At 45.5% G+C, this 23,263-nt stretch overlaps 1 protein-coding gene across 20 annotated transcripts in view; it reads left to right on the forward strand.

Annotated features, from left to right (window-relative positions):
- LOC139559012 (microtubule-actin cross-linking factor 1-like) overlaps positions 1–23,263 on the forward strand; it is a 259,756-nt gene that overhangs the window by 138,359 nt on the left and 98,134 nt on the right. For all 20 annotated transcript variants that reach the window (XM_071374618.1, XM_071374625.1, XM_071374623.1 and 17 more), the window contains 25 exons: positions 1,415–1,542; positions 2,397–2,490; positions 2,697–2,851; positions 4,113–4,407; positions 4,521–4,649; positions 4,879–4,956; positions 5,348–5,509; positions 5,657–5,761; positions 6,029–6,124; positions 6,496–6,621; positions 10,724–10,876; positions 13,738–13,892; positions 14,100–14,226; positions 14,997–15,180; positions 16,494–16,660; positions 16,839–17,017; positions 18,148–18,286; positions 18,461–18,654; positions 19,656–19,815; positions 20,080–20,163; positions 20,516–20,623; positions 20,736–20,834; positions 20,973–21,083; positions 21,237–21,328; positions 21,521–21,656. In XM_071374618.1, the coding sequence (XP_071230719.1) occupies positions 1,415–1,542; positions 2,397–2,490; positions 2,697–2,851; positions 4,113–4,407; positions 4,521–4,649; positions 4,879–4,956; positions 5,348–5,509; positions 5,657–5,761; positions 6,029–6,124; positions 6,496–6,621; positions 10,724–10,876; positions 13,738–13,892; positions 14,100–14,226; positions 14,997–15,180; positions 16,494–16,660; positions 16,839–17,017; positions 18,148–18,286; positions 18,461–18,654; positions 19,656–19,815; positions 20,080–20,163; positions 20,516–20,623; positions 20,736–20,834; positions 20,973–21,083; positions 21,237–21,328; positions 21,521–21,656 (3,456 nt within the window). The remainder of the gene's footprint in view (positions 1–1,414; positions 1,543–2,396; positions 2,491–2,696; positions 2,852–4,112; positions 4,408–4,520; positions 4,650–4,878; positions 4,957–5,347; positions 5,510–5,656; positions 5,762–6,028; positions 6,125–6,495; positions 6,622–10,723; positions 10,877–13,737; positions 13,893–14,099; positions 14,227–14,996; positions 15,181–16,493; positions 16,661–16,838; positions 17,018–18,147; positions 18,287–18,460; positions 18,655–19,655; positions 19,816–20,079; positions 20,164–20,515; positions 20,624–20,735; positions 20,835–20,972; positions 21,084–21,236; positions 21,329–21,520; positions 21,657–23,263) is intronic.

The raw sequence follows: 23,263 nt of genomic DNA on the forward strand, positions 1-23,263 counted from the left end.
GATCGAACACCCTGTTCTCTGCACCAGGCCATTTCAACCCCATGCCACTGCCTTGAGACAACAAACTATAATTCCTCCTATCAAATCCTCTTTCATTTCCCCTCGGTTCTACTTTCCCAGTGTCACCACTGCCCTCCTGACACTCCTGATCAATGACTCATGATGACTCACAACCCCAAGCATCCCAAACATTTATACTTCAAGACCTCGAAGAGATTTGTGTCCTTTTTCCACGTTTTGTTTTACGTTACAGCCTTATTATAAAATGTATTAAATCCATAAATAGACATTTCTGCAAATGTATTTTAAAAATATAGCTTATTTACATAAGTATTCAGACCCTTTGCAATGAGACTCGAAATTGAGCTCAGGTGCATCCTATTTCCATTGATCATCCTTGAGATGTTTCTACAACTTGATTGGAGTCCACCTGTGGTCAATTCCATTGATTGGACATGATTTAGAAAGGCACACACCTGTCTATGTAAGGGCCCACAGTTGATAGTGCATGTCAGAGCTAAAAACAAACCATGCTGTCGAAGGAATTGTCCTTAGAGCTCAGAGACAGGATTGTGTCGAGGCACAGATCTGGGGAAGGGTACTTAAGGATTTCTGCAGCATTGAAGGTCATCAAGAACACAGTGGTCTCCATCATTCTTAAATAGAAGAAGTTTGGAACTACTAAGACTTCCTAGGGCTGGCCGCCCGACCAAACTGAGCAATCTGGGGTGTAGGACCTTGGTCAGGAAGGTGAGGTGACCAAGAACCTGATGGCCACTCTGACAGAGCTCCAGAGTTTCTCTGTGGAGATGGGAGAACCTTCCAGAAGGACAACCATCTCTGCAGCACTCCACCAATCAGGCCTTTTGGTAGAGTGGCCAGATGGAAGCCTCTGTAAAAGGCACATGACAGGCCGCTTGGAGTTTGCCAAAAGGCACCTAAAGACTATCAGACCATGAGAAACAAGATTCTCTGGTCTGATGAAACCAAGATTGAATTATTTTAGCCTGAATGCCAAGCGTCACATCTGGAGGAAACCTGGCACCATCTGCAGAGAAGAATGAGAGAAACTCCCCAAATACAGGTGTGCCAAGGTTGTAGCGTCATAGCCATGAAGAATGAAGGCTATAATCACTACCAAAGGTGCTTCAACAAAGTACTGAGTAAATGGTCTGAATACTTATGTAAATGTGATATTTCAGTTTTTTTCATAAATTTGCAAAAGTTTAGAAAAACCTGTTTTTTGCCTCGTCATTATGAGGCATTGTGTGTAGATTGAGGGGAAAAAACAATTGAATCCATTTTAGAATAAGGCTGTAACATAATGTGGGGAAAATGAAGGGGTCTGAATACTTTCTGAATGCACCGTATGCGTTATAGAAGTTAAAATGATGTGCATGTTTGTGTTCGTCAGGTATGGATGGAGTTTGGGCGCATCAAGCTGCCCCTGGGCCTGCACCCCAACGACCTGGAGGAGGAGTGGGGCAAGCTGATCCTGGAGATGCTGGAGAGAGAGAAGGCCCTGCGGCCCGCTGTGGAGAGGTCGGCAGCTCAGACATACTTAACATTATAACTAACCAGAACCTTAAAGCTGGAATCCTTAATGGTGAAACAGCCAAGCCTGTCTGCAGTTTTAGAACAACAAATAAGTTACTGCAAACAACAAACACTTTCTTCTCCTCTGACGTCATTGCACACGCAATAAAAGAGCATAATATGTTGAGCGTTTAAACGTGCTGCACGACACTCCTCAGCTCGGCAACAAAAACGATAACAACGGTGATGGGGGGGCGGCCAGTGGCGCCTTTCCCCCAATCTGCAGAATCTTTAACCCTGATTTACTTATTTTAGAGCTAGTCTGTTTATACCAGTAGTTATGGAAAGACGAGGCCCTGTGGCTCGCTGTGGAGCACACTAACCCGAACCCCGACACTTTATTACAGACATCCCTTAGGGGGACATTTTCATGGTGCTAGAGCACCGGTCTCTGCACAAAACGCAGTACATCTCAGTATCATCAGGCATTTTCACACCGATTTTAATTTGCACGTGTCTGTACTCCGTTGTATTGTGGAAATGTCGTCCTTGTCTTGATACTTCAGCAATTTAGTCTTAAAGTTCAATAGGCCTAACTTGATTACCCGGTAGATGTTTTATGGTTGTTATGGTTGTACAGTCAACACATTCCATAGACACTGGCTGCATATGAAATGGAACCCTATTCCCTATATAGTGCACTACTTTTAACCAGGGCCTGGTCAAAAGTAGTGCGCTGTATAGTAAATAGGATGCACTTTTGGACGTAAAAAATTAGTGTTTCATAGCTTGTTGACACTGTGTTGACACTGTGTTGACACTGTGTTGACACTGTGCTGACACTGTGCGTCTCCCTCCAGACTGGAGTTATTGCTGCAGATGGCCAATAAGATCCAGAACATGGCCCTGGACTGTGAGGAGAAGCTCACCCTGGCCAAGAACACACTGCAGGCCGTGAGTGATGCTATCCCTGTTTCTCTCTCTCTCTTTCAACGAGGACTTGCTTCTCGGAGGTTTTTGTATTTCCACTGTATAGGCACGATGTGCCTCTTTCACTGTGGTGTACTGTGTCTTACTCATTTCTTCCCCGTCCCTCGCTCTCCCTTTCCCCTCCTCTTCGTCCTCTCTTTTCCCACCATGTCTTCTCGCTCCTCCGTCAGGACATGTCCCAGGTGGAGAGTGGCGAGGCGGTGCGTTGTGAGAGGGAGCTGGGTTTGTACCTGCAGGACTGTGAGGTTCTGATCAGACGGCTCAACGTGGACCTCCACGTCCTCCGAGACCAGAAGTACTACCAGGTGGAGCAGCTCGCCTTCAGGTCAGTGGAGGGAGAGGGGGTGTGTACGGACAGAAAATGAGGCTTCGTTATACTGTGTAGCTCTGTTGATAGAGCATGGTGCTTGCAACGCTAGAATAGTGGGTTTGATTCCCGCTGTGGCCACCTGTACGTGAAATGTATGTACGCATGACTGTAAGTCGCTTTGGATAAAAGTGTCTGCTAAATGGCATAACTTTGAAAAAATATATATACACTTCCGTTCAAAAGTTTGGGGTCACTTAGAAATGTCCTTGTTTTTGAAAGAAAAGCACACCAGTCTCAACGTCAACAGTGAAGAGGCGATTCCGGGATGCTGGCCTTCTAGGCAGAGTAGCAAAGATAAAGCCATATCTCAGACTGGCCAATGAAAAGAAAAGATTAAGAACACAGACACTGGACAGAGGAACTCTGCCTGGAAGGCAAGCATCCCGGAATCGCCTCTTCACGTTGAGACTGGTGTTTTGTGCGTACTATTTAATTAAGCTGCCAGTTGAGGACATGTGAGGCGTCTGTTTCTCAAACTAGACACTCTAATGTACTTGTCCTCTTGCTCAGTTCTGCACCGGGTCCTCCCACTCCTCTTTCTATTCTGGTTAGAGCCAGTTTGCGCTGTTCTGTGAAGGGAGTAGTACACAATGTTGTACGAGATCTTCAGTTCTTTGTTTCTGGCCATTTTGAGCCTGTAATCGAACCCACAAATGCTGATGCCACAGATACTCAACTAGTCTAAAGAAGGACAGGTTTATTGCTTCTTTAATCAGAACAACAGTTTCATCTGTGCTAACATAATTGCAAAATGGTTTTCTAATGATCAATTAGCCTTTTAAAATGATAAACTTGGATTAGCTAACACAACGTGCCATTGGAACACAGGAGTGATGGTTGCTGATAATGAGCCTCTGCACGCCTATGTAGATATTCCGTTCAAAATCAGCCGTTTCCAGCTACAATAGTCATTTTACAACATTAACAATGTCTACACTGTATTTCTGATCGATTTTACATTTTAATGGACCCAAAATGTGACCCCAATCTTTTGAACGGTAGTGTATATATTGTTAGGCTTGGTTATACTGTATGAACCACGAGCATCGGTGGTGTATATGTGACACCGCAACAGTGGAGGTCCAGTTCACCTCCGGTTGTCTTCTGAAGAGCAGGTTGACTGTTTATGTGTATTTTGTGTGTCACAAGAAAAAGGTGTCCCTTTTTGTGTGTCTTTTGGGGGGGATTTTAACACATTTGTTCCCCTCCTGCACAGAGTGTCCTGTCTACACGAGGAGCTGGTCTCTCTCCGGCTCCAGTGCTCCAGCGTCTACAGGAAGGGTCACTTCTCCCCGGTGACGGGGGGAGACCGGACGGCCCCGCGGGGGAGCGACAGTGGTCTCTCCCTGTCCACGGGGGCCCAGACCCTACTGGGGGCAGTGGGGGTGATGGGGGCAGCCCTGCTCAGGAGACCCATGTCCCGCTCTCAGCTGGTGGCCATGTCATCCTCGGAGGACGAGGGGAGTCTCCGGTTCGTCTATGAGCTCCTGGGATGGGTGGAGGAGACACAGGTAAGAAAGAAGGGGTGTCGGTAGATAGAGGGAGAAGGGGATTGATAGGTGGAGGGAGGGAGTGACGGACGGGAAAAGGGATGCATGAGTAGAACTGATTGTGTGTCCGTCAGGACGTGCTGGAGCGTGCCGAGTCGGGGGCGGACCTGCCCTCTGTAGAGCAGAACCTTCAGGACCACCAGAACATCCACACTGCCGTGGAGGAGCTGCTGCACAGCCTGAAGGAGGCTCGCAACTACGAGGTACACACAATACACAATACACACACGCACACACACTAATACATTCTAAAACACATTCTTAGGCACTTCAAGATCCACTGAACATGCTAATACATATACTGTAAGCACAAACGAACATGCACTGAAAAGACCTGTGAATATGCAGTACATAACAGCATGACACTCACAAACCTAGTAAGAAGACACAGAGAAGGGTTTTGTTAAGCCGTTGTGATCTCTTTCTCCTCAGACGAAAGTCTCTCGTAACTTCAGGAGCAATTATTCTGACACTCTGGCCAAGCTGGAGCAGCAGTACTGCAAACTACTGGTGAGTGGGAGGGCTGTTTTCCTCTGTGAATGTGTGCCCGTGGGGTTGTGTGTGTCTCTGGTATGTAGTGTGTGTGTGCACCCCATTGTATCCCAGTCTGCCCACATTCTCAGTTAATCCCATCAGGGTGTGAATGAGCTAGCTAAAGGCTCAGAGAAGCTAGCGAGTGTTAAGCAAGACAGAGTGTGGCCTTCAGAAGCACCTGCTTCTACCACATAGCCCCTTGATCAGCCCTGAAGAAATACCTGGATTCTTCACAGCAGGGAGTTTACGTGTGTGTGGGTGTGGGTGTGGGTGTGTGTGCGTTTGCCTCTGAAATAACCTCAAACTCCTCGTAAATGTATAGCGCTAATGCCTAGATACATTACTGCATCCCATCCTGTCTTCACAGGAAAACTCATCGTGGCGTATGCGCTGCCTGGAGAGCCTGCATGCGTTTGTGTGTCACTGTACAGAGGAGCTGATCTGGCTCAACGAGCGAGAAGAGGAGGAACTGGCCTACGACTGGAGCCACAACAATACCAACGTCAACGCCAAGAGAGATCTATACGCCGTGAGTGGACAGGGATAGATACACCACATACACACACACACACACACACACACACATACACACACGGGGGAATAAACATTTTTTGGGACCGTTTGACACAGATATTCCCCTGGGTGCTCTTCTGAATGGTCTGTCATCTTCTCGCAGGAAATGAGGTCAGAGCTGGAGGAGAAACAGGAAGTGATGCACTCGCTGCAGGAAACGGCCGACCGGCTCTGTCAGGAGAACCACCCGGCCAAACAGACAGTGGAGGTGAGGTTGCCTAGCAACAGAGCCATTAAGGTCGTTCATTGGCCTTTCAAAATATTGTCTTTCCATCTACGGTACTTGTCGTTAGAAACAGTGCTGCAATCGATGTTCACCTGAAAATAAGATTGTCAGTATATTTTGTACCTAATGTTTGGGTTGCGGAGCTTGAGTGTGATTCAAATAAGGAGCTTGAGAAATACGTATCCGGCAAGCAACATGGACTAGACTCACACTCACACACCCATCCCATGTGCCGTTCCATCTCCCCAGGCGTACAGTGCAGCGCTGCAGACCCAGTGGCAGTGGGTACGCCAGCTGTGTGTGTGTGTGGAGCAGCATCTCAAAGACAATACTGCCTACTTCCAGGTTCGGAGATTTGAGCAAAGCTTAGCCCACGTCCCTTTTACACATTATATCTGATACTATTACGTTATACCTGTAATATCCATCTGGTCCTTTACGATGTCAATTCTTTGTTGGTTTTCACGTAGACGGCGTCATAAAAGATCAAGATGAGATGAAATGCACTTTATTTGCCTACGTTTAGTTTGTCTATTTACTACCTATCTATGTTTTGACTTACCCTTAATTGGGAGTTTAAAGCTATTTTATCTTCAGAAGCGCTTTAATACTAGATTAAATATTGGGTATCTCATCGGGTCGGGCAGCTGTGGATGGATTATATATAAGCTCCTATTCTGATCTCTGTGATTTGTGTTCTTATTGCCACCTGTCAGTTTGTGAGTGACGCACGGGACTGCGAGACGTACCTGCGTCAGCTCCAGGACACCATAAAGAGACAGTACACCTGTGACAAGGACAGCAGGCTGGGCAAGCTGGAGGACCTGCTGCAAGACTCTATGGTACTTGTACATTCATTTATAATTCACACGTTTCTATGGTACTTCTAGTGCTGTTGGATCAAACGCACTCAAACGTGTTCATCCGAACCGGATCAAACACACCTCAATTCCTCCACCAACTCGTCAAATTACCTACATCCCTGCTAATAGTTCCAGTATTGCATGTGACCTACTTAGCCAAACAGCGTTGGCTATAATCATTTAGGTATCTGCCAGTGAAAAGCTTAGGCACATGATTATAGCTTATCCACATTTAAGATAATAAGCTACTGGTAATTGCCAAAATAAGGGAAACACCAACATAAAGTGTTTTAATAGGGCGTTGGGCCACCACGAGACAGAACGGCTTCAATGCACCTTGATCATACATTCTACAAGTGTCTGGAACTCTATGGAAGGGATGAGACGCCATTCTTCCACGAGAAATTCCATAATTTGAGGTTTTGTTGGTGGTGGTGAACGCTGTCTCAGGCAAAGCCCCAGAATCTTCCATAAGTATTCAATTGGATTGAAATCTGGTGACTGACACACACACACAGAATATGTTTTACTATCATTGTGGGGACCTAAAATATATTTCCATTCAAATATCCTATTTTCCCTGACCCCAATTGTAAACCTAACCCTTAAGCCTAAAATAGTATTTGTCCTCGTTGGGGACCTGCAAAATGTCTCCATGAGGAAGAATTTCTTGTTTTGCCGTCTTTGTGGGGACTTTTGGGGATTTCTATTATCCATAAGGATAGTAATACACACACACACACACACCCTTTCAACCCTCTATGCTTCTTTGAGAACCCTCTTTCAAAGTCACTGAGATCTCTTCTTCTATGGTAGCCTAAATAATGGGCAACTGAACATTTTTCTACATGACCCTAAGCATGATTGGATGTTTTAATGCCTTAATTAACTCAGGAACCACACCTGTGTGGAAGCACCGGCTTTCACTATACTTTATATCCCTCATTTACTCAAGTGTTTCCATTATTTTTGCATTTAAATGTACGTCACTTTGACACTCCTGACATATTTAGTAACCGTATCCACTGCTAGCTAATGGCTCCAGTGTTAGCTACAGCTGTCGCATAAGGCTAATGTCATGCTAATACTGTACCCGTTAGCTAGCTGTTGATACTACAAGTCTTTAGCTACCTCACCTAGTCCCACAGCTGCTTTGGGCCGACGCAGTCTAGCGAACGCTAATCTACTCTAGTGTACCTCTGCTGATTCACGGCCCCTGTGGCGCATGGCCACTCTGCCAGCGCCATGCCCACCTGACACACGGCAGATGGCACACTGGGAAGCGTGCACGGCTCCACAGGACTGAGCACTGTGAGCAACGGACATATCCTCTCTGGGCATAGAGATCAGAGGGAAACGTGTTTACATTGATACAAAATATTTTGAAAGTATGATTGTGTGGTTTATATCGAGGAGGGAATGGATGGTCAGGATATATACACTACCAGTCAAAAGTTTAGACACACCTACTCATTCCAGGGTTTTTCTAGATGTTTACTATTTTCTACATTGTAGAATAATAGTGGAGACATCAAACCTATGAAATAACACATGTTGATTCATGTAGTAACCAAAAAAGTGTTAAACAAATCAAAATATATTTGAGATTCTTCGAAATATCTAACCTTTGCCTTGATGACAGCTTTGCACACTCTTGGCATTCTCTCAACTAGCTTTACCTGGAATGCTTTTCCAACATTCTTGAAGGAGTTCCCACATATGCTGAGCACTTGTTGGCTGCTTTTCCTTCACTCTGCGGTCCAACTAATCCCAAACCATCACAATTGGGTTGAGGTCTGGTGATTGTGGAGGCCAGGTCATCTGATGCAGCACTCCATCACTCTCCTTCTTGGTAAAATAGCCCTTACACAGCCTGGAGGTGTGTTGGGTCATTGTCCTGTTGAAAAACAAATGATAGTCCTACTAAGCGCAAACCAGATGGGATGGCGTGTCACTGCAGAATGCTGTGGTAGCCATGCTGGTTAAGTGTGCCTTGAATTCTAAATAAATCACAGACAGTGTTACCAGCAAAGCACCATCACACCTCCTCCTCCATGCTTCACTGTGGGAACTGCACATGCTGAGATCATCCGTTCACCTACTCTGCGTCTCACAAAGACACGATGGTTGGAACCAAAAATCTCACATTTGGATTCATCAGACCAAAGGAGAGATTTCCACCGGTCGAATGTCCTCGTGTTTCTTGGCCCAAGCAAGTCTCTTCTTCTTATTGGTGTCCTTTAGTAGTGGTTTCTTTGCAGCAATTCGATCATGAAGGCCTGAATTCATGTTGTCTCTGAACAGTTAATGTTGAGATGTGTCTGTTACTTGAACTCTGAAGCATTTATTTGGGCTGCAATCTGAGGTCCAGTTAACTCTAATGAACTTATAGCAGAGGCTTCTCTCTCGTCTTCCTTTCCTGTGGTGGTCCTCATGAGAGCCAGGTTCATCATAGCGCTTAATGGTTTTTGTCACTTCACTTGAAGAAACATTCAAAATTCTTGACATTTTTCGTATGGACTGTCGTTTCTCTTTGCTTATTTGAACTGTTCTTGCCATAATATGGTCTTTTACCAAATAGGTGCCATCTTCTGCTATCTTTACCCCTACCTTGTTCCAACACAACGGATTGGCTCAAACGCATTAAGCTAAAAGTTAATTTGTGGAATTTCTTTCCAAGGCACACCTGTTAATTGAAATGCATTCCAGGTGACTACCTCATGAAGCTGGTTGAGAGAATGCCAAGTGTGTGCAAAGCTGTCACCAAGGCACAGGGTGGCTACTTTGAAGAATCTCAAATATCTCAAATATATTTTGAATAGTTTAACACTTCTTTTGGTTACTACATGATTCCATATCTGTTATTTCATAATTTGATGTTTTCACAATTATTCTATAATGTAGAAAATAGTAATAAAAAAAATAAAAAAAACCTGGAATGAGTAGGTGTGTCCAAACGTTTGACTGGTACTGAACATGTAGATGTGTTTTGCTGTTATCCTGAGTGTATTTGTTTGTGTGTCTGGGTGCTAGCCTCATTTCAAGATACCAAATGATGAGCACATCACTGCACTCAGTTTGAGCCAGCATGTGTGTGTTTGGTGTGAAATGGGGTGTTAAGCGCTGGGCGGTTGATTAAATTTCCAGTGCCGTGTGTGTGCGTGTTCTCACTGGGGGAAGATTAAAACAGACTTTGACAGATGCCTCATTCGCTGTGTTCCATAAAAACAACCACCAAAGCCCTATATTAGACCGATGCAATGCCTTTGTGAATGGCTAACTAATGAAGTTACAGTACCTCTACCCATTGTACTCACAATTCATTCTTCCAAATAATACAATGGATAATGGCTATACACCAAAAATGTATCCGAAGTGACTGTTTCTCTCCTCCGCCATTTTGTTTCCCGCGTTGGACTCTTGACTCATGGTCCACCTCTAATAGCACTAACCCGTTGCTAATGCTAGTTCAATGTTAATTCGGCCTGTGTGAAATTCATCTCTGAAGTGTAATGCTATTAGCATATTAGTGCTTCCCTCACTCACTCTAGCCCTTAGCTCTCCCAGTGCCTTGAGCCTCTGTTAAACTGTAATGAAGCTTTCTGTCAGGAAGTTAGTCCATGTGATGAAGCTTTCTGTCAGGACGTTAGTCCATGTGAATGTATTTCTACATGCCACCATGAGGAGTTAAGCTAATGCCTTTTTTAATGTTTAATGGCTAGCTTGAAAGCTAATGCTAGTGCTGAGTTAGCTAGCAAACACTGTCCCAGTGTCACCAATTTGGCGATTTGTAAGCTAAGCTACTGGGCCCTATAGCTATCCTGTTGAGCTGAGAAGAGAGAAGATCCCTGCTGTACATGATCAATTGGGGTACTGTGGAGTCCAATGGAATCAATATGTATGGAAATTATAGTAAAATAATAGGAAATGGACTGAAGATTGAAAGGGATATGTTATCATGTAAGACTATGCCTATAGATCACATACAGTATTACAAAAGCTGACCACTTGACTGACTGACTGATTTGATTGGTTAATTGATTGTTCGACACCCTCACTGACCAATGGCTGTACCCTACAGGAGGAGAAGGAGCAGCTGATTGAGTACCGCAGCTCTGTGGCCAGCCTGGTGGGCCGGGCCAAGACGGTGGTGCAGCTCCTCCCCCGCAGCGCCGAGAGCACCCTGGGAAGCACCACGCCCATCCGCGCCATCTGTGACTACCGGCAGATAGAGGTACCACACCCACACTGTCATGACAATACCAGGGTCCTGTTCATTAGGCACCAAATGGAGGAAAACAGAAGGACACAGGGAGGGACTGTGTGGAATTGTCCAATCAATTAAAACAATTTTTTTACATAATTTTCCGTTGCAGGACATTTTGAAAAATAAATCTGTTATGTGTCCTTGTGAATACGACCCAGGTCACATTACCCCACTTCACCTAACTGTATCCTTCTGCCAATTTGTTCCACTACCCTGCACAACCCCTCTCAGCCCCACCTACACCTTAGCAATCCAATACGGTGCATTTTCAAGCAATCGGCTGTCATCATTGGCTGCTTTCGCCATGCCATTGTTGGTGTACAGAACCAGTCCATTTGTCAGCTAAAAAACATGTTTTCAATAGTTGCTTCAATAGCATGTATTATTCAACCATGAATTTAAACTGTGACCCCCCCCCCCCCCCCCCCCCCACATAGGGGTTCAACAATTTCCAGTGTTGATTGGAAGATTGCTGCATTAGAGCTATTGAAATGTTTTTGTTGTTGTTGCAGCCTAGTAGTGCCACTACACATCACTAGATATCATTATGCTTTTTGAGAACAGATACAAATGGTAGATTTTGGCAGAATGGGCTCAATTATCCTTAGGATTCGTAATCATGTTTTTTTGACTGTCTTCTACTCAATATTTTTCGTAGGGATATTCAGATGGGCTTTTTTTAAACGGCTCAACTTTCCCATCGATTTATTTTTCAGCTGAGAACACAGCAATATTGGATTATGCCATTCTATCACAATGGATCGGCAACACTCGTTAAAAATCCCCTGAAGGAGCCCACGGTAGCCGCTCCGAAGTCTAGTAATGATTCATGAGAAGAGAATTCCATTTGGCCACTGACACCCGACTCGCCTCACACTCACATGTGAAGCCTCTCCACCGCCCAAAGTGCTATGTGATGCTAGCAGAGAAGCTAAAAGCTATGAATTATGAATTTCTCCCACCTGTGCAGACTCAGGCAAACATCTGAAAATCTCAGTTTCCACTCCTGTAATGTTGCATAGGGACAGGAAGTGGCTCGGACACAGCTATTTTAGTTCTGCTGTGTGAGTCTCTCTGGGACTAGGACGGTTTTCCCAGTTAGGCGTGTGTGAGGTTCCGTTACATTCTGGTCAGGTGGAGGTGCAGTGGTTACTGCAGGGGTGCATCTCAATAGTCATGAGTGGCTTCTTCTACTCCTCTCCTTTCCTTCATCTGCACCTACTAGAAACACACACACACACACACACACACACACTTAGATTGACACCAACTACGGGCTCCTTTTAAAGTAGACACACACAACCCGGTCTTCATGACGCTATCCCAAAATAATCTTTCATATGTCTTCTTTCTCTCCATCCTACCGTTTCCCCTTCCTACCCTCTATCTCTCACTCCTCCGTCTCTTCCTCTCTCTCTCCCTTCTCGTGTGTCCGCCGGGCTGTCAAGGCTAACGTTCAGGTATTACTGCTGATGTTCTCCTCCTCCTCCTCCTCCTCCACCTCAGCGCTCAGCTCTCACACGGCACACTGAATACTCCCTGGTTGCTCTACGCTCCTATCAACTGATTTAGGATCTGTTAGTTTTCTTTATCTCGGTTGGATTTACGACCTATATGAGCTAACGGTCCAGATCAGTTGGTAAGGGTGAAGTAGACACACGACTGACCCACGGTATCCCAGCTTATTCAGCCAGTGAGACTATGTTTTAGCCGCAGTCGTAAGCTTTTCTGTACATTTACGTTGCAGTGTTTCTGTTTGTGCAGGGGGTGGGGTGAGAGAGGGGACAGTTGTGATTATTATTATTTGACCCTGCTGGTCATTTATGAACATTTGAACATCTTGGCCATGTTCTGTTATAATCTCCACGAGGCACAGCCAGAAGAGGACTGGCCACCCCTCATAGCCTGGTTTCTTCCTAGGTTTTGGCCTTTCTAGGGAGTTTTTCCTAGCCACTGTGCTTCTACACCTGCATTGCTTGCTGTTTGGGGGGTTAGGCTGGGTTTCTGTACAGCACTTTGAGATATCAGCTGATGTACGAAGGGCTTTATAAATACATTTGATTTGATTTAGATGCACAGGCCTCGCTTTGCTGCTCTAGACATTGTCATTTTTAACATTTTCATTTTTCCAGACCGTCGGGACCACACCGCACAATGCCAAATTGAGTCTCTTACTGCCCTAGCTCTCTGTATTTGTTGGCCAGATGTCAACAGATCTTCTAATGAGTGCGGGGCACATGTAGACATTTTCAGTCCCATGGATACTCTTCTAGTTCCAGGGTTTTTAAATGGCTGCTCAATTCAATATGGCACCGTGGTGATTCTAGTGTCTTTTTCAGTTGTTAGGGCTTTTGCTAACCACATTAAACCCATGAACGTTTCCATTTTGGTTTGCATTATTTGTTTGTTGCCGTAAAACTTTATTTTTCCATTTGTTTTCCCTCTTTCCCAATCTCCCAATCTTTTCACCTCCTCAACTGTCCACGTCTCTCCTCATCGATCTTCATCGATTCCTCCCCCCCATCTCTCCCAATATCTCTCCCATCCTCCCCTCACACCCACATCTCTGGATCTCGTCCTCTCCTCATTGCTCCATCTGTATCCATCCCTTTTTCATCTTCCTTTCATCTTCCTTCCCATCCCTCTCTCCCATCCCTCCTCTCTCCCATCCCTCCTCTCTCCCACCTCTCTCTCTCCCACCTCTCTCTCTCCCACCTCTCTCTCTCCCACCTCTCTCTCTCCCACCTCTCTCTCTCCCACCTCTCTCTCTCCCACCTCTCTCTCTCCCACCTCTCTCTCTCCCACCTCTCTCTGCTTCCCTCCTGTAGATCACCATCAGCCGAGGTGAGGAGTGTGTGTTGGAGGACAACTCTCAGAGGACTAAATGGAAGGTGATCAGCCCCAGTGGGAATGAGGCCATGGTGCCGTCAGTCTGCTTCACCGTACCACCGCCCAACCAGGAGGCCATGGACACCGCCAGCAGGTACACACTCACATAGCGCACACACACACACACACACACACACACACACACACATACACACACACACACACACACACAGTTCACATATTCATATAAACATGTGCACACACACGAGCAGATCAACACACGCTTTCACACACACGGATGCCCATACACACTCCCGCCTAACCCTGCTGTCTATTGAGAGTGTTATTCCGTGTGTTGTAGGATGGAGCAGCTGTACCAGAACGTGATGTCTCTATGGCACAATCTACACGTCAGCATGAAGAGTGTGGTCTCCTGGCACTACCTGCAGAAAGACATCAGGACCGTCTCCTCCTGGAGCCTAGACACGGTTAGACATACTGTTTTAATGTCACAGTACGTCTCTATGGTTGACAGAAATATCCTGTTGCTGTCCGTCTCTCGTGTCTGTCTTCAGCCACATTTGTCTCCCTTAATTGTTCTACTTCTTATAGTTTCTTCCAAGCATATTTCTCTTTCTCTCTCGCCCTCTTTCTTTCTCTAACCCACTCTCGCGTTCTCTTTCTTTTGCTCTCTCGCCCTCACTCTCTTTCTCTCGCCCTCTCTCGCTTTCTTTCTCGCTTTCTTTCTCGCTTTCTTTCTCGCTTTCTTTCTCGCTTTCTTTCTCGCTTTCTTTCTCGCTTTCTTTCTCGCTTTCTTTCTCGCTTGCTTTCTCGCTTTCTTTCTCTCGCTTTCTTTCTCTCGCTTTCTTTCTCTCTCTCTTTCTCTCTCTTTCTCTCTCTCTCTTTCTCTCTCACCCTCTCTCGCTTTCTTTCTCTCTCTCCAGCTGATATCTCATATGACTTACTTTATGGTGTAATGTCCCTCTGTTGTCAAATGTCTTCCTCTTTCCCCTCCATCTGCTAATATGTTCATATCCACTTCTTACCTATTACCTATGACTAACATCTTAATGCATGTTAATTAATACACATACCAACATGTTTTTGCACCATGTATGTACCATGTAAGTATCTGGCTTTATGGCGCTATCCCTGTCACGTTGAGAGAGAAAAAACTTTTTTGTCTGGACGAATCAAATCAATCACCACTCTTCAATTTAGCTCACGTACACCTATCTCTTTCTCTCTAACCCCTCAGGTACGTTCCCAGACCCCTGTGGCGAGGGACCAGGCTCTGGACCACTTGGAGGCCCACCTGGCTGACTTCCTCTCTGACAGCAAAGAGAGCGCCCTCTTCAACCCCGCTGAGAGACGCGAGCTGGAGAGAGACGCCCACACCGCCCAGGAACACTGCCAGGACCTGCTGGTCAACATGGAGACAGGTAGATGGACAGATACGGTGTCTCAGTCCCAATTCTCCACCCTGTTCCCTGAAGTGTGCACTTGTTCACTCCCGTGCTTGGATTTAAAAGCGGAGGATTGGTGTTGGAGGCCATGCTTACACGCATCCTTTGGTTTTAAATGCGTCAGGGTAAGTCACGTTTCAGGGGAAAGGGTGGAGAATTGTGAGGCAGTTGGGGGTTTGGCTTACTTTGCTCACATATTTACTTAACTTTACTTGCTTGGTAGTATTGAGATTCATCCAAATTATTGATAGTGCACTAAAAAGACAAATGTGTCTGTTTAGCATGGGGACAGGTAGATTGACAGAGTGCATCACCTCAATTACTCGAGTCTTGGCTTCATCCACATTTGGGGCATGAGGGCAACATTGGGAATTCTAATGAAAGGGTTTTGTGATGGTGCGTTGACCCAATTAAGTGGGATGGAAATGAAATTCTCTCTTGTCTTATCTCCCCACTCCCCTCTGTCTCTATTTACCCTTTATCCACCCCTTCCTCTCTCTTTTCATCTACTCTCCCCCTCTTTCCACCAACTTCTCTCTCTGTCTCTCTCTCTCTGTCTCTCTCTCTCTGTCTCTCTCTCTGTCTCTCTCTCTGTCTCTCTCTCTGTCTCTCTCTCTGTCTCTCTCTCTGTCTCTCTCTCTGTCTCTCTCTCTGTCTCTCTCTCTGTCTCTCTCTCTGTCTCTCTCTCTGTCTCTCTCTCTGTCTCTCTCTCTGTCTCTCTCTCTGTGTCTCTCTCTGTGTCTCTGTCTCTCTCAATTCAATTCAAGGGGCTTTATTGGCATGGGAAACATGTGTTAACATTGCCAAAGCAAGTGAGGTAGATAATACACAAAAGTGAAATAAACAATACAAATTAACAGTAAACAGTACACATACAGAAGTTTCAAAACAAGAAAGACATTACAAATGTCATATTATATATATACAGTGTTGTAACAATGTACAAATGGTTAAAGCACACAAGTTAAAATAAATAAGCATAAATATGGGTTGTATTTACAATGGTGTTTGTTCTTCACTGGTTGCCCTTTTCTTGTGGCAACAGGTCACAAATCTTGCTGCTGTGATGGCACACTGTGGAATTTCACCCAGTAGATATGGGAGTTTATCAAAATTGGATTTGTTTTCAAATTCTTTGTGGATCTGTGTAATCTGAGGGAAATATGTCTCTCTAATATGTGTCTCTGTTTCTCTGTCTCTCTCTCTGTCTCTGTCTCTTCTCTGTCTCTGTCTCTTCTCTGTCTCTCTCTCTCTTCTCTGTCTGTCTCTCTCTTCTCTGTCTCATCTAGTGGAGAAGGATGAGTCTGTCTCTCGGTCCTACCTGTCAGAGCTCCAGAACATTAAACTGCGTCTGGAGGAGGCGGAGCAAAAGCTGATGCGCGGCATTCAGACTCCGCCCCCTAGCAACCTATCGGGCAACAGCGTCGACAACACTGTTCAAATTGCAGAGCAAGAGGTCAGTATGGTGCTACAGCGCCATCTGCTGGTCACCAGTCTTAACCCTCGTATTCATCTACCAACAAAAAGGGGACCAGCACTAACTTTATTCAGTTGCTTTCATTTCTTTTCATGTTTCAACTTATTTCTACATAATGAATATGCAAGTCAAGACTAAGCCTTATTCTCGGTGTCAGAAGCTGCAGTCGGACCTGGATGGCCTGCGGACCAGTCTTGGTGAGGTGTCGCGTCGCTGTGTGAGTTTCTTTGAGGAGAAGCCTACCTCCTCCACTGTTCCCGTGCTGCGCTCTGAACTCAACCTGGCTGTGGAGAAGATCGACAGACTACACAACCTCTCCTCTGTCTACCTGCGCAAGTACGTAGGCCAAACACACACACACACACTCAAAGTACTCTCTCTTAAAACCTCTTTGGGCTAGGTGTCCCGCTAGTGTTCCACTACGACAACATCCGGTGAAATTGCAGAGCGCCAAATTCAAAATACAAAAATAGTCATATTAAACATTCATGAAAATACAAGTGTCATACATCATTCTTTATCTTAGAATCTTGGTAATCGAACCGCTTTGTCTGATTTACAATAGGCTTTACGGCGAAAGCATAGCATTTGATTGTCTGAAGACAGCGCCCTGTATACACCAGCATTAAGAACATTTTTCACACCAACAGAGGTGTCACAAAAATCAGAAATAGCGATAAAATAAATCACTTACCTTTGAAGATCTTCCTCTGTTTGCAATCCTAAGGGTCCCAGCTACACAACTGGTCGTTTTGTTTGATATCGTCCTTCTTTATATCTCATAAAAGTCAGTTTAGTTGGCGCGTTTGATTCAGTAAGCCACCCTTTCCACTCGTTCAACATGCAGACAAAGGAATCCCAAAAGTTACCGGTAAACTGCGTCCAAACAAGTCAAACAACGTTTCTAATCAATCCTCAGGTACCCTAATATGTAAATAAACGATCAAATTTAAAACGGAATGTAGTAAGTTCAATACCGGAAATAATTAACAAAGTGTGCGCCCTCATTCACGAGCGCCATAAGACTAGAGTCCTAACGAGGGACACCTTAGAAAACTACAACTACTTGTTAATTTTTCAAAAAACACCTTTTATAAAGACTGACATCCAGTGGAAGCCATAGGTACTGCAATCTGGGTGCTTTTTGGTTGGAAATTCAATAGGCCAACATGAATGGCCTGGGAGCTCAAAAAACAAATTTTCCGGATGGAGTTCCCTCAGGTTTGAGCTTGCCATATCAGGTCTGTTATACTCACAGACATTATTTTAACAGTTTTAGAAACTTCAGAGTGTTTTCCATTCAATGCTACCAATGATATGCATATCTTAGCTTCTGGGCCTGAGTAACAGGCAGTTTACTTTGGGCACGTCAGTCATCCGAACTTCCGAATACTGCCCCCTAGCCCAAAGAGGTCTCTTAACCAATATACTTGACTAAGTATCGCTTGCTTCCCCCTTTTGCCCAGGCTGAAGACAGTGGATGTGCTGATCCACAGCTTGCAGGCTGCAGAGAGCCAGGTGAAGAGGTACGAGAGCAGGCTGAGTGAGGAGGACATCGTCCCGGCAGACGCCAACGCAATCCAGGCCCTACGGGAACAACTGGGGGTAAGAGACTGGCACAATGAAAGAACAAACTATCCACTAATATCCCACTAATTCAGATACTGTACAAATGCATGAAAAAGTTATTGATGTAGGCGTTGCATGGACCAAGATTATGATTTGTTTGTTAGTGTGTCCACGTAATGATTCTCTGCCCCCCCCCCCCCCCCCCTCCAGACGTGGCAGTCAGAGCTTGAGGACCAGGAGGGGGTGTTGAGCTCCCTGCAGTCGGGGGTGCAGAAGGCCCGGGAGACGGGGACTCAGCTGAACAGGCTCCACCCAGACCGCAGCCCGGAGCTGGAGCGCTACCAGGAGAAAGCCGCCCAGCTCACCGAGAGGTGGGCCGGAGTCAAGAGACAGATGGACACACGGTGAGGGGTGGTGGATGGATGGTTTGAGTCAGTGTTAGTCATATCATTTTTATGGAAGTCTTATGTGAAACTTAAGCCTTACTCTGTATTTGTACTGTAGGTTTATGCTTAAATGAATACAGTATGTCCTTGAGATGGGGACAGATTTGGAAAACCACCGTTCTGGTAAATTGTGAAATATAGACGAGCATAGACCAGGGATGAACAACTAGATTCATCCGCGGGCCAATTCTTTCTGGAGCGGGTGGTCGGGGGTTCGGAACATAAATAAAAAAAATGAGACTGCAAATTGACCGCAACAAGCCCAAACGGACTAAAACATAATCATTTCAAACCTTGATTACATTTGGGAACATTGTCCTGTGTAGGGTGCCGTCTTTCAGATGGGACGTTAAAACGGCTGTCCTGACTCTGTGGTCATTCAAAATCCCATGGCGCCTATTGTAAGAGTAGGGGCGTTAACCCACGGTGTCATAGCTAAATTCCCAACCTAGCCACATTCCATCATGGCCACCTAATCATTCCTAATTGGCGTATATCACTCCTCACCTCTCCACCTGATAGCTGATGTGGTGGTCTCCGTGCTTCACTGAGGTGGGTGCTACACGTTGATGGTAGCTGAGCTGAGTTTCACCCTACCATGTAAAGCGCTTTGAGTTCCTCGCTAGAAAAGTGCTATATAAATCCAATCAATTATTATTATTATATCTTCACTATTATACAATCTCTCTATTATGCGTGGGAATACTTGGGAACAGATTATTTAAAGATGAATTCAAATCACTTGGAGCTGATTTGCTGTTGTTTTTACGGTCTTTTATGTCCAACAATGAAAATAATTTGTATTTATTTATTTTAGCTCATAAAACTTGGGCGGCCGAATAATACCACTCGCGATGCGCCAGTTGGGGAACCCTGGCATCGACCCATATCACTGATTGGGTACATTATTGAATGTTGTGGTGTGTTTGTGTGCGTGGATTTCCTCCTTGTTGTTCCAGGCGAGCCGAGCTAGAGGCTCTGGGCTCGGTCCTGCAGCACTACAGAGACGGCCACTCTGCTCTGATCCACTGGATAGAGGAGACCACTGAGAGACAGGAGAACACCCAGCCTGGACAGACTGACAGCAGAGTCCTGTCTGAACAACTGGCAGAACAAACGGTGAGCGGGATGGATGGAAACCGATAGAGGCAGAAAGACAGATCCAAGGAGATCTGACAGAAAGGGAGAGAGAGAAGGACTACACAGCAGATAGATATTGACCCAGCCATAGAGAAAGGTTAATTGAAAGAAAGAAAAAATAGATGAATGATAGCTTTGTTTAAATAGGATATTGAGACTAATGGCTATTGAAACGAATGAAATGATCCGAGTGTGACTTCTGTAAATGACGTCTGTTCTCTTGGACCTGATTCCCCTCCTCAGGCATTAGTAGCCGAGATCGAAAAGAACCAGACCAAACTAGACGAGTGCCAAACCCACTCCAAACAGTACTGCACCTCTGTCAAGGTACAGTACCACAGCACTTTGTCATTGTAATGTAAAGACACGTTTTTGGGTGATCGGAAACGGACTCATAAGTAAGCATTTCGCTGTTAGTCTACACATATTGTTTTACGAACCGTGTGACAAATAACGTTTTCATTTGATGCCCAAAAATATGATGATTCATGCTAGGTGTTTTTCGCAAGTCATACATTTTGAGTTGTGGTGGGCTACAAGGTGTACTGGATTATAAATACATTTGATTGATCGGATACCCAATTTCCACACAAAATGTCCTATACCAATACAACATAAAAAGTTTTTTTGAAATCAGTTCGTTGTCACGATGTTACACGTATCCATATTTGTCCATCAGGACTACGAGCTACAACTGATGACATTCAAAGCCTTTGTGGAGTCGACCCAGAAATCCACTGTTAAGAGGAGGAGGATGCACTCTTCATCAGACGCCATCACGCAGGAGGTAAGGAGAGGGAGACGATCGTCGCAATGTAATGTGGATAATGTATTTATAGAAACATGTGTGTCAACGTCTGTGTGAAGCCAAGAGCAGAAACATTTCTTTGCCATTCCAGTTCATGGACTTGCGCACACGCTACACAGCCCTGGTTACCTTGACGACGCAACACGTCAAGTACATCAGCGATGCACTGAGGAGACTAGAGGAGGAAGAGGTATGTCTCGCTCTCTCTTTCGTTCGCTCTGTTTTTTTGGTTTCGTCAACCTTCCTCTGTTTGTGGGATTTGTTGTCTGTACCGCCAATACATTTCTATCATGATGACATGATCCCCCCCCCCCCCCCCCCCCCACAGAAAGAGGTGGAGGAGGAGAGGCAGCAGAGGGTAGACCAGGTGTCAGAGCTGCTGGGCTGGGTCAATGGCCTCCAGGGCGCCTCCGCCGAGTCATCCATCGCGGCGCAGCAGGTCCAGAAATATTATTAAATACATCTAGTATCTTATGGAATTGAAATGTATTAATCCGCTGTCTTTCTTATAGCACACTCTCTTAGCCTATCAAATGAATATACCGGTGTTTTCTTTATCACGTTGTTTTAATCATTTGAGTTGTGTTTCTAGGCTGTCGGTGAGCAGTTAGCGGCTAAGAAGGAAGAGGTGGCTCAGGCGATCAGGAACACCCAAGTCTTCCTGATGTCTAAACAGGCCAGCAAGTAAGTTCAGATTTCTCCTACACACATGCATACCACTGTATAAACACACGAATACTGGATACTCACTCATTAACATCTCACCTTTGTCCACACACCACACGCATGTGGCAAGCCCCACCACACACACACACACACACACACACACACACACACACACACAAGTTCAAACTGACAGAAACATTTGTCCTCTAGGTTGTCCCCAGAGGAACGTGTCCAGGTGACCTCCCAGCTGGATGAGCTGACGGCCAACTACAGCCAGCTGTGTGACCGTTCCACCGCCCGACTGCAACAGCTGGAGCAGGAGCAGGCCAAAGAGGAGCAGAGAAAGGTAGAGCGGATGGAGGGAGGAGAAGGGAGGTTGCGCGGCTACAACCATAAACTCACTAGCGAGTTGCCAATGTGAGCTTACGACGTTGCTGTTCAAGTGTGTTGCTCACTGGCAATGTCTGTCTGCCTTCTGTGACTTTGAGGTTCTGAAATGGAATATGCTCGCGAGCCGTGTTTGTGTGCAAGCGAGAGTGTGTCGCATGTTGTGTGTCGCCCGTCACCCCGTGTGCATTTTTTGACACCCATCATCATCACCACCACCATCATCCCCCATAATGAATGTTGTCGACTCATAGACTTGGTTTTGCTTTAACAGACATTTCATGTAATTGCATGGAGTGAGCCCCCCCCCTCACTTGCACTCGACAACACGCTTGCAATCATGTCACCCGTAATCACCATCATCAAACACATCTGCATAATGGCTAGTCTATGGCCCCCTATTGGAATAGCAGTCGTAGAGCCGAAGAAGTCATGCTACCATTTAGCTATAGTAGCTTTTAGATAGGAGGTGCGCCCTCAAAGTCCGCCTTCATGGTCACGAGATAGGCACCCGACCATATGCTCCACATCACCTCTGAGCACTCATTCGTAGACAATAGGTGTGACCCTAAATTACAATGGTCATTTACTGTCCCCGCACTACGTTCCGGACACGACCTTGTGTTTCATCCATGAACCTACAAAAGCCCATTACTCTTCGTAAACGTGCGCGCATACTCGTTCACATAGTCGAAATCCAACCACGCTGTCATGTCTCCCCCCCCCATATACATCAGTCCAAATGTGATGGTATGCGAGTGTATCAGTGATATATATATAATGTATGAGAGTGTGTTGGTGTGTGTGCGTGTAAATTCCCACCCGCGAGTGTGTTTTCTATGAATGGTGTGTGTGATTTTCTGGGTAGTTCTATACACAATGTACACACGTTGCATCAAAGCACTTGTCAGAGAAGAATGTCTAACTGCCAGTGTCGGCTTAGTGTGTGAGCACCAGAGGCCAGCTACGCAAACCCCCACGTCACCGTTTGAGCATGATGTGTCCAGATCACAGTGTGTCTGTGAGCGTGTGTGTGTATATGTTTGTGCCGTCTAATGCATTAATATGTGTGAAATAATCAGCATTTTGCTTCAAAATCACTAACAGCTGCCAGAAGAGAATCAAGGACATCCAGCTCTGAGCAAAGGATAAGAGGGGCTGTAGTTAGGCCAAGTCAGTATGAGGCAGAATCCTGTTACCTGTGTTTAAGTTGAGCTATTCTATGTATTCTGCCACTTAGCCAGTGAGCAAAGAATCAGTCCATTGTGGGTTCAATGTAAGTCAGATTTGAGAAACTCCATTTATAATGTGCCAATGAACCGTAGTCCAAAGTAAATTGTGCCTCTCAGCCATAGCTAGTGAATGGTCCAAAGCCTATGGAGTTTATAGTATAGTGAGTCTATTGAAATGGAGTGTCAGTCAGGTGAGTCAGGGCCATCCAGGCAGTGCCTCAGGTAGATAGCATGCAGAATCCTAACGCCAAGCTTCTCATCTGTCGCTCTTCAATCTGCCGAGCCCTCGGCCTGTTAGTGTTTGTGCATCGCGGGCCAGCCCCGTACGGTAAGT

The sequence above is a fragment of the Salvelinus alpinus genome, chromosome 29 (genome assembly GCF_045679555.1).
Source record: "Salvelinus alpinus chromosome 29, SLU_Salpinus.1, whole genome shotgun sequence".
NCBI classification, from domain to species: Eukaryota; Metazoa; Chordata; class Actinopteri; order Salmoniformes; family Salmonidae; genus Salvelinus; species Salvelinus alpinus.